At 43.8% G+C, this 12952-nt stretch overlaps 1 protein-coding gene across 2 annotated transcripts in view; it reads right to left on the bottom strand.

Annotated features, from left to right (window-relative positions):
* Positions 1–12952, bottom strand: part of LOC125367943 (zinc finger protein 567-like) — a 22606-nt gene continuing 9654 nt past the window's right edge. Inside the window, exons 1-5 of one of the 2 annotated variants that reach the window (XM_048368688.1) lie at positions 12208–12356; positions 9889–10224; positions 5176–5302; positions 3750–3836; positions 1–2110 (exon numbers count right to left, since the gene is read on the bottom strand). In XM_048368688.1, coding sequence (XP_048224645.1) covers positions 414–2110; positions 3750–3836; positions 5176–5302; positions 9889–10038 — 2061 coding nt within the window. In that variant the 5' untranslated portion in view covers positions 10039–10224; positions 12208–12356 and the 3' untranslated portion in view covers positions 1–413. Of the gene's footprint in view, positions 2111–3749; positions 3837–5175; positions 5303–9888; positions 10225–12207; positions 12357–12952 lie in introns of those variants that run through there. The other variant, XM_048368690.1, reaches the window with a different exon arrangement.

The following is a 12952-nucleotide window of genomic DNA, read 5'->3' on the forward strand; positions in this document are numbered from 1 at the left end:
ATTGCCAATGGGCTTCCAACTTGCTAGATAGGAGCATTTAACTTTAAAAGCAAGCATTGGGCTGGGATATGGCCTAGTGGTAGAGTGCTTGCCTCGCATATATGAAGCCCTGGGTTTGATTCCTCAGCACCACATATATAGAAAAAGCCAGAAGTGGTGCTGTGGCTCAAGTGATAGAGTGCTATCCTTGAGCAAAAGAAGCCAGGAACAGTGCTCAGACCCTGAGTTCAAACTCCAGGACTGGCAAAAAAAAAAAAAAAAAAAAAAAAAAAGCGAGCATTACAGGTGATAGAGTTCAATTAATTTTATGTTAGCAACCAGTAAATAGTTAAACGGTATGAAATGTGATTAAATTAACATGTTTTATCATGTATCTTAAGGTTTACAACCATCTTAGACCTTCATACAAAAGATCATTCATTGAATTCCATGTCTTCCCCCATATGAGCTCTCTGATGGACAATGAGGTTTCTCTTATAGCTGAAGGACTTGGCACACTCACTGCACACATAGGGTTTTTCACCGGTGTGAGTTCTTTGATGGACAATGAGGTTTGTCTTCTGCCGGAAACACTTTCCACATTCATTACATTTATACGGTTTCTCTCCTGTATGAGTTCTTTGATGATGAATGAGGTAGGACTTCCTGCTGAAGGCTTTTCCACACTGAGAGCATTCATAGGACTTCTGCCCTGTATGTATTTTCTGATGTACAGTGAGGGTTGCTTTCTGGCGAAAGGACTTCCCACACTCATTACAGATATAGGGTTTCTCCCCTGTATGAATTCTCTGGTGCAGATTGAGATTTGTCTTCTGACTGAATGATTTCCCACACTCATTACATTCATACGGCTTTTCTCCTGTGTGAGTCCGGTGGTGATCAATGAGGTAGGATTTCATTCTAAAGGCCTTCCCACAGTGAGGACATTCGTAAGACTTCTCCCCGGTATGTGTTCTCTGATGTGCCACCAGGGTTGTCTTTTGGCGGAAGGACTTTCCACATTGACTACAAATATAGGGTTTCTCCTCATTATGGGTCTTCTCATGAAGAGCAAGAGTTGTCTTCTGAGAGAAAGCTTTCCCACATTCATTACAAATGTAGGGTTTTTCCCCTGTATGGATCCTCTGATGTACAGTAAGGTTTGCCTTCTGGTGAAAGGACTTACCACATTCTTTACAGATATAAGGTTTCTCCCCAGTGTGAATCCTCTGATGTAAAGACAGGGTTGTTTTTTGGCGGAAGGACTTCCCACAGTCATTGCATTCATATGGTTTCTCTCCTGTGTGAGTTCTCTGGTGACGGATAAGGTGTGATTTCAATCTGAAAGCATTCCTACACTGTGGACATTCATACGACTTCTCCCCTGTGTGTGTTCTTTGATGATCCGTGAGGGCTGTCTTTAGGCGAAAGGATTTACCACAATCATTACAGACAAAGGGTTTCTCTCCTGTGTGAGTTCTCTGGTGGTCAATGAGGTAGGCTTTCCTTCTGAATGCATTTCCACACTGATGACACCGGTAGGGCTTTTCTTCTGTGTGAGTTCCCTGATGGAGAATCAATACTGACTTCCTGCAAAAGGATTTCCCACACTGAGTGCACATATGTTTTCTTTCAATATTGGTTGCTGTTCTCTTTCTAGTATATACTCTGTTATGTGGGTGTAAGCCTCCCTTTTTAAGAAATGTTTTCTCACAGTTGTCATATGCAAATGACTGGGCCACTGTCACCAACTTCTGATACTGTGGAAGCACATCATTATGCCGAAAAGCCCTGCCACTGTGATTATGGGACTTGACTTCTGAATGAGCTGTTTCTCCCTTAGTATAAATGGATGACTTCCCATACTCATTAGATTCATTAAGCTTCTTTCTTTTAGGACTTAGGTTGCTGATTAGTTTTAAGACATTTTCCAGAATCTTCCTCTGAGAGGCATATTCTGGAAGTAGAGATTTTGAATGGACAGGCTTTTCTACTAGAGGAAAGGTCTTTTCATATATGTTACTCTTATCTTTCATCATTCCTTTGTGGTTAATGCATACAATTGATCTAGAATAGTTGTCTTGGTGCTCTTTGAATTTCATTAAAAAGTCTTCAGCTTTCCCGTTTTCTTCTAGGGGAAAAAAAACAACCTTTATGCTTTAATGTGAAAAGAATAAAAATAATCAATGAGTACTACTGATGCTTCTGTACCACCAAATTTCACAGAAAAGGGCTGGGGATATAGCCTAGTGGCAAGAGTGCCTGCGTCGGATACACAAGCCCTAGGTTCGATTCCCCAGCACCACATATACAGAAAACGGCCAGAAGCGGCGCTGTGGCTCAAGTGGCAGAGTGCTAGCCTTGAGCGGGAAGAAGCCAGGGACAGTGTTCAGGCCCTGAGTCCAAGGCCCAGGACTGGCCAAAAAAAAAAAAAATTTTTCACAGAAAAATAAACCCAAGAAGATACAGAATAGTGGAAGATGGATGGATGGTTGCAAAAGCAGATTCAGAAACAATGAACTGACTCTAGCAAGGCCATTAAACTGTGAGTTAAGATGGACAAAAAATTAGAAGACAGGTTTATTCAGGGAAATAGTTGAGGCAGCATGGAGATTATAATTCTACACCCATGTCCCTAGATTACTGTGGGAAATCTCAGGTATGCTATTGCACACACCTCCCTTTTCCATGCAATCATCACTGGTGAACTAATCTTTTTAAGTACCAATTAATTTTCTAGAATTTAGGATTGCAATTCTATGTTCTAGCTTCTTCTGATCCGCCAAATAGCTGGAGATTACTTTCTCATACAGTGGGAAAACTAGTAAAATACTTCTAGTGGGAACTTTAGAATATGAATACCATTGGTCGAGGGGTTTGAACTCAGACCCTGTGCTTGCTAGGCAGGCTTTTTTTTTTTTTGGCCAGTCCTGGGGCTTGGACTCAGGGCCTGAGCACTGTCCCTGGCTTCTTTGTGCTGAAGGCTAGCACTCTGCCACTTGAGCCACAGCGCCACTTCTGGCCGTTTTCTGTATATGTGGTGCAGGGGAATTGAACCCAGGGCCTCATGTATAAGAGGCAAGCACTCTTGCCACTAGGCCATATCCCCAGCCCCTCTCTTGGCATTCTTATTGCTTGAGCTATTATCCCTTTCCTTTTGCTTTCATCATTTCTCAAATGGTGTTTCAAGTTTTTGCCTTGGTGGGCCTGGACCACAGTCTTATGTATGATTTCTGTGAAGCTGGAACGAGAAGTGTGCATCTACATAGTTTTTTTTCAGTTGAGATGGAGTCTTGTGAACTTTTTGTTCCCAGGTTGGCCTTGTACTTAAGTCCTTTCTCTGCTTCTCAAGTTGCTAGGATTACAGTTGTGAGCTACCATACCCAGCTATATATGCTTTTGGAGTAGATGAGAGAGATTTTTTTTTCCCTGTAACTCTATGCATTATTATTGAAGTAATGATTGAACAACTAACATTGATTCATATAAGGAGGATATTCAGACAGAGGATCTTATCTTGGGGGGAAAGAATCTTTAAGCATAAACTATATACAGTCAGGAATCAAATTCTCTGACCATATCTAAGAACTCTGTGTGTGTGTGTACATTACTACCAATAGATAGCAAAGGAGTTGAGAGTAGAAAAGTTCATAGAAAAGAAATCTTGAGATTAAAAGGAAGAACTCTTACATAATGTGAAGCATCTATATAGGAAAACACTACAAAGAAGCATGAATCAATCCAGTTTTGCCTGAAAATCAGAAACTCACCCAAGCAGGCATGACCTGCAAATGCTGTCCATGGCTCTTCCCCTTGCTCCAGTTTGAGGATCACATCGGGTTTGGTTAGGTTATACCCTGATATGGATAAGAAGACTTTTTAGCTGGTTTAGGTTCAATATCTAAAAGATGGCCAGGTATTGGTGGCTTGTGCCAGTAATCCTAGATAATCAGGAGTCTTAAGATCTGAGGATTGTGGTTTGAAGCCAAGCTTGCAGGAAAGAATTCGAGACTTCAGTTAACCTGCAAGAAGCTGGAAGTGGAGCTGTGGCTCAAGTGCTGTCCATTAAGTGAAGAATAACGGACAGCAGTCAGGACCTAGGTTGAAAATTCCAGTACTAGCATTACCACTGTTCCTCCTCCCCCAAATCTGAAAGATAAGTAGATACAGCTGGAATATAGCTGATCAGGAGTTATATGCTTGATAATATAGATTACAGGTTTCTTTTGTTATTAAAGTAAACTCAGCACCAGGCAAGTGAAGCGATAATCATCTTTTCTAACCGAAAGTAATGTATCACTTTTTCACCCCTGAAACTCAAAATCCCACTAGGAGAGGAAATATATGCTATGAGATTGACAAAGAGAACCTCTCACAGGGTGCAGTGGTGATGTCTATCACCCTAGCTATCAGGAAGTATAGGAAGATAGAGCTAGCAAATTGAGTGTTTGAGACCAACCTGGGAAAGAGCAGCAGGGCCCTATTTCAAAAACAAAATACACCTGGGCGCCAGTGGCTCACATCTGTAATCCTAGCTACTCAGGAGGCTGAGATCCAAGGAATGAGGTTTAAAGCCAGCCCAGACAGGAAAGTCTGTGAGAATCTTATCTCCAATTAACCACCAGAATTCAAGCCCTATGACCATGACCACCATCACCACCAACAACAACAAAAATAGGGCTGGTATGGCTCAAGTGGTAGGAAGGTTTGCCTTGCTTATGTTAGACTCTGATCCCCAGCTCCATACACGCACACATAATCCTAGCCACTCAGAAGACTAAGATCTGAGGACCACTGTTCATAGCCAGCCTGGGCAGAAAAGTTCCCATGACACTCTTATCTCCAATTAAGATCCAGACGTGGCATTGTGACTCAAGTGGTAGAGTGCTAGCTTTGTGCACAAAGAGGCTCAGGGACAGCCCCCAGGCCCTGAGTTCAAGCTATACAACCAACAATTTTTTTCTTTCTTTTTTTTTTGGGGGGGGGTGGCCAGTCCTGGGCCTTGGACTTAGGGCCTGAGCACTGTCCCTGGCTTCTTTTTGCTCAAGGCTAGCACTCTGCCACTTGAGCCACAGCGCCACTTCTGGCCGTTTTCTATATATGTGGTGCTGGGGAATTGAACCCAGAGCTTCATGTATACAAGGCAAGCACTCTTGCCACTAGGCCATATCCCCACCCAATTTTCTTTTTTCTTACCCACAGAGATGAGGTGGCAATAGTTTTCCAACATTACTTCCACGTATAGAGTCTTCTGAGCAGAATCTAAGTGCTGCCACTCCTCCTGAGTAAAGTCCACAGTTACATCCTTAAACGACAAGGGTCCCTGTAGGATTAGAATTTTGGTCAGAACAGGTTGACTACACATTGGGGACCACTGTTGGCTCTGCTGCTTGGAGGCATCTGTATGAAAACTTGTGTATGAACTTTTTGTTCCATATTTCTATGAACTGTTTGCTTTGCTTTAAAAATAAAGTTCTTATAAGGGCCCAAACAGTTGAGGCCATCAGCAAATAGTGGCTTCTGTAAATCCAACTATACTTTTGATTCATTAAATGTCAATAGACTAGCAACTGTAGCAAACTATTACACTGTCTCCAAAATCAAGAGTTTAAAAGAGACATTTAAAATGACAGAGATGGGCTGGGAATGTGGCCCACTGGTGGTAGAGTGCTCGCCTGCCATGCATGAAGCCCTGGGTTCAATTCTGTACCACACAGAAAAAAGCCAGAAGTGGCGCTGTGGCTCAAGTGGTTAAAGTGCTAGCCTTGTGCAAAAGAAGCTCAGGGACAGTGCTCAGGCCCTGGGTTCAAGCCCCAGGACTGTCAATTTTTAAAAAAGGAGTAAAAAACAAGTTGGATAAGAAATGTACGCACTTCCTTATGTAGGTAACTGTAACCCTTCTGTACATCATTTTGACAAGAAATAAATTAATTTTTAAAAAACTGAAAAAAAGCCAAAGATGTGCAGAGGTTAAAAGTTTAAAGGACAGAAAAGGACACAATTTTTCACTAAACATGGGAAAGCTGGGGTGATTAGAGTCATGTTAGAAGAGACTTTGAGATTGTGGATGTAGCTCAGTATAGAATGCTTTGCATAGTTATGAATCAATAGAAGATATAATTGCTGAAATGTGAAGTGAAATCCTAGATAGTATCCCGGAACCCATCTAGTTAGATAGATTAGGAAAAGCATGAAGAGATGGAAAAAAAAAAAATCAGGGGCTAGGAATATGGCCTAGTGGTAGAGTGCTTGCCTGGGATACATGAAGCCCTGGGTTCATTCTTCATCACATATATAGAAAAAAAGCCAGAAGTGGTGCTGTGGCTCAAGTGGTAGAATGCTAGCCTTTAGCAAAAAGAAGCCAGGGACAGTGCTTAGACTCTGCATTCAAGCCCCAGGACTGGCCAAAACAAAAACAAAAACAAAAAAAAAACCCACAGGTAAATTTGGTAATGCATTTTTATTCGTTTAAGGACTGAATAAGGAAAAAAAATATGGAGGCTAGTTTCCTAAAGAGGAAGATTGCTGGGAGGATTTAGGACAGGAAAGGCAAATATCCAAATAGCCTTAAAAAAAAAATCTTTCAGAGGACAGGAACTATAACCTTACCTGAGCCATTGTTTTAAGATCTCCAAGAAAGGACCAGTCTTGCCTTGGGCTCCTCTAGAAAAGGGGCAGTTCCAACAAGAGCAAAGCCAAACCTGGAGAGAAAGGCCATATGAGACTACATGCACCTTATGCCTTTCTTATGACTTATAATTAAACTCAAATAAAATTACCTATGCTGTTTGGTTCTACTCTGCACGAGCCCTATAAACATCGGAGAGTGAGCTAACCAATCTTATTTCATTACCAAAGCCAGAGATAAAGGCTTTGGGAACAGCAGGTAATCTGGCAAGCTCCTCTCCCATCAAGCACAGAGTTTGGTCTCCTGCCCTCCAAACTGCTTTCCATTAAGGCTGCTCCCAATTCCTGTCAACCTCAACATATAAAAATACCTGTCCCCTCCATGACAAACATTACTGACAAAAACCTTTTTACTATTTCCTTATCTAATACTCATAAATTGTGGTTCTAACTTTTGGTTTTCTGGGATTTTTCTGAGAGAAGATCCTAAGTAGTTTCTTAACTGTCAATGGGCAATAATCTGTTTTTGAAAAAAAAACAACAAGGGACTTTTTTTTCTTTTTTGTTCCTAGAGCTTGAACTCTGGGCCTAGGTACTGTCCCTGAGCTCTTGAGCTCAAGGCTAGTGCTTACCTCTTGAGCCACAGTGCCACTTCTGGTTTTTGTGGTGGTTAATTGGAGATAAGAGTCTCACAGACTTTCCTGCCCAGGCTGGCTTTGAACCATGATCCTCAGATCTCAGCCTCCTGAGTAGCTAGGATTACAGGAGTGAGCCATTGGTGCCTGGCTAAATTAGGTATATTCAGTCTTGGGGCTTGAGCTCAGGGCCGTGGCTTCTCTTCGCTCAAGGCTAGCACTCTACCACTTGAGCAACACTGCCACTTCTGGCTTTTTCTTTTTTTTTTTTTTTTTTTTTGCCAGTCCTGGGCCTTGTACTCAGGGCCTGAGCACTGTCCCTGGCTTCTTCCCGCTCAAGGCTAGCACTCTGCCACTTGAGCCACAGCGCCGCTTCTGGCCGTTTTCTGTATATGTGGTGCTGGGGAATCGAACCTAGGGCCTCGTGTATCCGAGGCAGGCACTCTTGCCACTAGGCCATATCCCCAGCCCTGGCTTTTTCTATACATGTGGTGCTGAGGAATCAAACACAGGGCTTCATGTATACGAGGCAAGCACTCTACCATTAGAGCATATTCCCAGCCCTAAATGAGGTTATTTTTATCTTTAGGTTAAGACTACTTTTTTTTTTTGTTGTTGGTTATGGAGCTTAAACTCTGGGCCTGGGTGCTGTCCCTAAGCTCTTGAGCTCAAGGCTATTGCTCTACCACTTGAGCCACAGTGCCACTTCCAGTTTTCTGGTAGTTAATTGGAGATAAGAGTCTCACGGACTTTCCTGCCCAGGCTGGCTTTGAACCGGGCTGGCTTTGAACCATGATCATCAGATCTCAGCCTCCTGAGTAGCTAGGATTACAGGCCTGAGCTACCATGCCCAGCTTAGTACTAAATCTTTTATAAAAAGAAAATTAACCTTTTATTTATGGTATAAGTTACAAGTAAGTTTTTATAGTTTCTCATTTGTACTTTGAAAAACTTCAAAGGGTAGAGCAAGTGCCTGAATTTGACACCTAGCACTGCAACAAAATTGTTTTTTTTTTTTTTTATAGGTATTTAGGAGCCGAGAGTAGAACTCAGTAGTGAAGTCTTTGTTTACTATATATATAAGGGCCCAAGATCAGTCCCCAGGACCAAATAAACAAATTTAAAAAATTGTTTGGCCACTTAGTTTAGTGCCAGATATTCAATAATCTGTTCTGTACTTCATCCACTCATCAAAACCACTATCTTACCGAGGCCTGGTAGCTCATGCTTGTAATCCTAGCTACTCAGGAGGCTGAAATTTGAGGATTGTGGTGCAAAGCCAGCAGGGGCAGAAAAGTACCCACGAGACTCTTATCTCCAATTAACCACTCAAAACCCAGAAATGGCGTTGTAGCTGAAGTTGTATAGTGCTAGCCTTGAGCACAAAGAGGCTCAAGGACCGTGCCCAGGCCCTGAAGTGGCAAAAAAACAAAAACAAAACCCCCCACTATCTTTACCACAAACTTTATTTCCTTTATATAATTAAGTAGATCTGGGCTCCTTTATATAATTGAGTAGACCTGGGCACCTTTATATTTACTTCCATGATCTGATATGTTCATTTAATTGCTAGAATCATTCTGTAATTATTTCAGTCTAAGACATTTTAGGGCTATTTGTCCCTTTGATTATCTTTCAGAATGTTCTGGTTTGCTCATTTTCTCCTAAGAAGTTTAGCAAATTCAAATTTTTAACTGAAGTTTTAATGTTACTGTATGAAGTATTGTAGGTTGTATCTTTGTCTTTTTGATCAAGACATAATGTTTTTGACTGTTTGGTGAGAACATATATAATTAATAGTCAAGTGCTTGGTATGTCACATTTTTGGTAGACACTGTAAATAAATTTTTTTATGATACATATACAAAGCCTACTCACTTGTTAATGATTTTTTTCCAGAAGTCTTCAAGATTTTCTAATTGGTATCATTGTTAATTTTTTTTATTTGTTTTGTTTTTGTTGCCAGTCCTGGGACATGGACTCAGGGCCTGAGCACTGTCCCTGGCTTCTTTTTGCTCAAGGCTAGCACTCTACCTCTTGAGCCACAGCGCCACTTGTACATATGTGGTGCTGAGGAATTGAACCCAGGGCTTCATGTATACGAGGCGAGCACTTTACCACTAGGCTATATTCCCAGCCCATTGTTAATTTTTATCAGGATAACTAAGAGATCCTTCTGTCCCAGCTAATATCCCAAAGACTGTGAATGAAACAAAATTCTCCAGAGTCTCTCATCTAAAATAGGCTCTTTTCTGGCTGACGTTTCACTGCCATTAATTTAACTTTTACCACAACAGCCTGGAGATGTTGAGAGGAATGTCCTGGGCGGGAAGAGTGGGTGCTTCTTTCTCATCATAAACAAGGAGTCTCTCCTGCACCATGATGTCAATGGGAAACAAAATGGCAAGAATATTCTTGGGAGGGCAAAACTACAAAGGTAAGGTGGTAATTTTTTTTTCCCCATCCTAGGACGGGAACTCAGGGACTGGATGCTATCTCTGAGCACAGCAGTTTATTGGAGATACAAGGCTCATGTACTTTTTACCTAGGCTAGCTTTGAACTGTTATCTTCAGATCTCAGCCTCCTGAGTAGTTAGGATTAAAGGCATGAGCCACTGGCACCAGGCTAAAGGTAGGTAATTCTTACCTTCAAATTAGATGAGAAGCCATGGATGGAGTCTGCTTGAGTTGTTTTGGATCCTATCCAAGAAGAGTGACTAGAAAGCTGAGATCCCTCAGAGCAGGTAGGCAGTGCAGGCTGGGAGGAAGGAGCAGGTGGAGAAGACACTGTGTCCATAACAAGGGAGGTTCTGCAGGTTCCCAGAAGCAGGTTCTCAATACAGCTTCCCAATAGTAGGTCTCAGAAAGGAAGGCAGGGCTTATACAAATTACAGCATCACCAGTTCTGTAGACTTCATCTTGTCCTGATTTTGGCCTTTTCTCTTTCCAAGTACCCAATCCATTGGAGCTGGAGACTGTTCACCTATAAGAATAAAGAGGAGAGAAAACAGGTTTGGGGCTGGGAATGTGGCTTAGTGGTAGAGTGTTTGACTAGCATGCATGAAACCCGGGGTTCCATTCCTCAGTACTGCATAAACAAAAAAACTACAAATGGCACTGTAGCTCAAGTGGTAGAGTGCTAGCCTTGAGCAAAAAGAAGCACAAGGACAGTGCCCAGACCCTGAGTTCGAGCCCCAGGACTGGCAAAAAAAAAAAAGAGAGAGAGGTTTGAGAATTAAGAGCAAATCTGATCATGTGAATATCCTTCACACCACGGGCATTTAAAACAAGCTTATTTTATATCATGAACACTTTAGTTAGCTAAGTGATTATCACAAGATTATCTTTCTGTTTAAGTTTCCGAAGTACTTTAATTTTTTTAAATTGTTAGTGTAAAGGCAAACGATTTTTTAAAAATCTTATTTTAAGAATGTTTTGAGGGGCTGGGAATATGGCCTACTTTTAAAGTGCTCACCTCGTATACATGAAACCTTGGGTTCAATTCCTCAGCACCACATATATAGAAAAAGTTGTAAGTGGCACTGTGGCTCAAGAGGTAAAGTGCTAGCCTTGAGCAAAAAGAAGCCAGGGACAGTGCTCAGGCCCTGAGTTCAACCCCAGGACTGGCAACAAAAACAAAACAAATAAAGAATATCTTGAACCAGTTGTTGGTCACTCACATGAGTTGGTCTTAGCTACTCAGGAGGCTGAGATCTAAGGATGGTGGTTCAAACTGTTCAAAGCCAGCCCGGGCAGGAATGGCCCTGAGATTCTTATCTCCATTTAACCACCAGAAAAAGTCAAAAGTGGCGCTGTGGCTCAAGTGGAAGAGTGCTACTAGCATTGAGCAAAAAGAGCTCAGGGACAGGGCCCAGGCCCAGAGTTCAAGCCCCAGGATGGGCAAAAAGACAAAGAATGTCTTGAGTCAGGTATGTTGTACATGCCTATCATCCCAGTACTGGGGAGACAGAAAGAACACCAGTTTGAGGCCCTGGGATATATACTAAGATTCTGTCTAGCCAGGCAGCAATGGCTCACACCCTGTAATCATAGTTACTCAGGAGGCTGAGATCTGAGGATCATGGTTCAAAGCCAGCTTGGGCAGAAAAGTCCATGAGACTCTTATCTCCAAGTTACTACCAGAAAACTAGAAGCAGTGCTTTGAGTTGTGGCTCAAAGTGGTAGAGCGCCAGCCTTGAGCTTAAAGAGCTCAGGGACAGCACCCAGGCCCAGAGTCCAAGCTGTCTAATGGAAATAAAAGAAAAGCCTAAGAAATTATTGAAAGGAAGGAAATGTGGCTTCAAATAAGTTTGGGGAGTGTCTGCTATGGAAGTTTCTTGTTTTAATGTGTGTTCCCAATGGTGATTCGCTCATTTTTTGTCAGTCAGTAGGGGTTTTCCAATATATAATGTAACTGTACGAAAATTATTTTAGCTTCCCCCGTGATCAAAGAAACACTTGTCCAAGTGTCACAAAACTGCACCAGCATACAAAATGGCCAACACCGACAGCTAGCTTGTCGGCACGCAGCCCTTCACCCCGGTGGCAGCGGAGTGGGCACTCTCAGTGTGCTGCGCTCCCAGCGTCCCAGCTGCTTCCCCGGCCACGCCCTCCCAGCTCCCAGGTCCCGTCCAGTGCAGGCGCTCTGCGGGCGGCCCCCGCACCGGCTCCACTCCAAAGCCGCGGGCCTCGAACGCGCAGGCCACGCACGGAGGGTCCCACGCACGAAGGGTCTCACGCCCTACGGAGTGACGCCGTGTGCTCTCGCGTCCCGGGCTCGCGTCCGGATCCACGGGGCGTCGCTCCCGCTGCTTTCCGCGTGTTCGGAAGGAGTCTGTGGCTCTCCTCCGGCCTAGGCCCCCTTTTCCCAGTTCGCTCGCGCCAGCCTGGGCGCCAGCCTCCTGCCTCCTCCTCCTCCGCGCCCGGACGCCATAGCCCCCGCCCCCTCCGCGCCCGCAGAACTCACCGGCCAGCAGCCCGCGCCTGCGGGGTCGGTCTCTCCTCCCAGAAATCTCCGCGGTGAGTTTCTCCACGCCGCTGACTACGGGTTCGCTTCCTGTACATCCGGGCTTCTCGGGCCCCGGACTACATTTCCCATAGTCCTCGGGGCCTCTTTTGAACCTGTACCCCGGTTTCCCTCCACAGCTCTCCTACTTGTCGGGCTCGGAGGGTTTATTAGCGCCTGTTACTGGAGTTGATCGTCGAATGGGAGGCCTGTGGACACCCGTGCGTATGTGGCCGTGAGGACCCGGGCGTGTGTGAGGAAGCGCGTGGTGACACAGCAGTGACCCGCTGCGATGTGGGAGCGAGAGCCAGCTCGGAACTGTGCCGCCACGGCCTACCGGGATGGGAGACGCCTCGCGTTTCTTGGAGAAGGGATCTCGTTACGGAGATCTAGCCCGCACACCAGCCTGCCTTTGCTTCCTAAATGCGGGCTTGCATCGCCACGCTGGTGCTAAAGGAAGCTTATAATTTAGTGATATGGACTATGTCATGTGATAAAACTTCGTTTCTCCTTAGTCTGTGACTAAGGGTTTTACCTATTATTATTATTTTTTTATTTTTTATTTTTTGCCAGTCCTGGGGCTTGGATTTAGGGCCTGAGCACTGTCCCTGGCTTCTTTTTGCTCAAGGCTAGCACTCTACCACTTGAGCCACAGTGCCACTTCCAGCTTTTTCTGTTTATGTGGTGCTGAGGAATCGAACCCAGG

Source organism: Perognathus longimembris, chromosome 20 (assembly GCF_023159225.1).
Source record: "Perognathus longimembris pacificus isolate PPM17 chromosome 20, ASM2315922v1, whole genome shotgun sequence".
NCBI classification, from domain to species: Eukaryota; Metazoa; Chordata; class Mammalia; order Rodentia; family Heteromyidae; genus Perognathus; species Perognathus longimembris.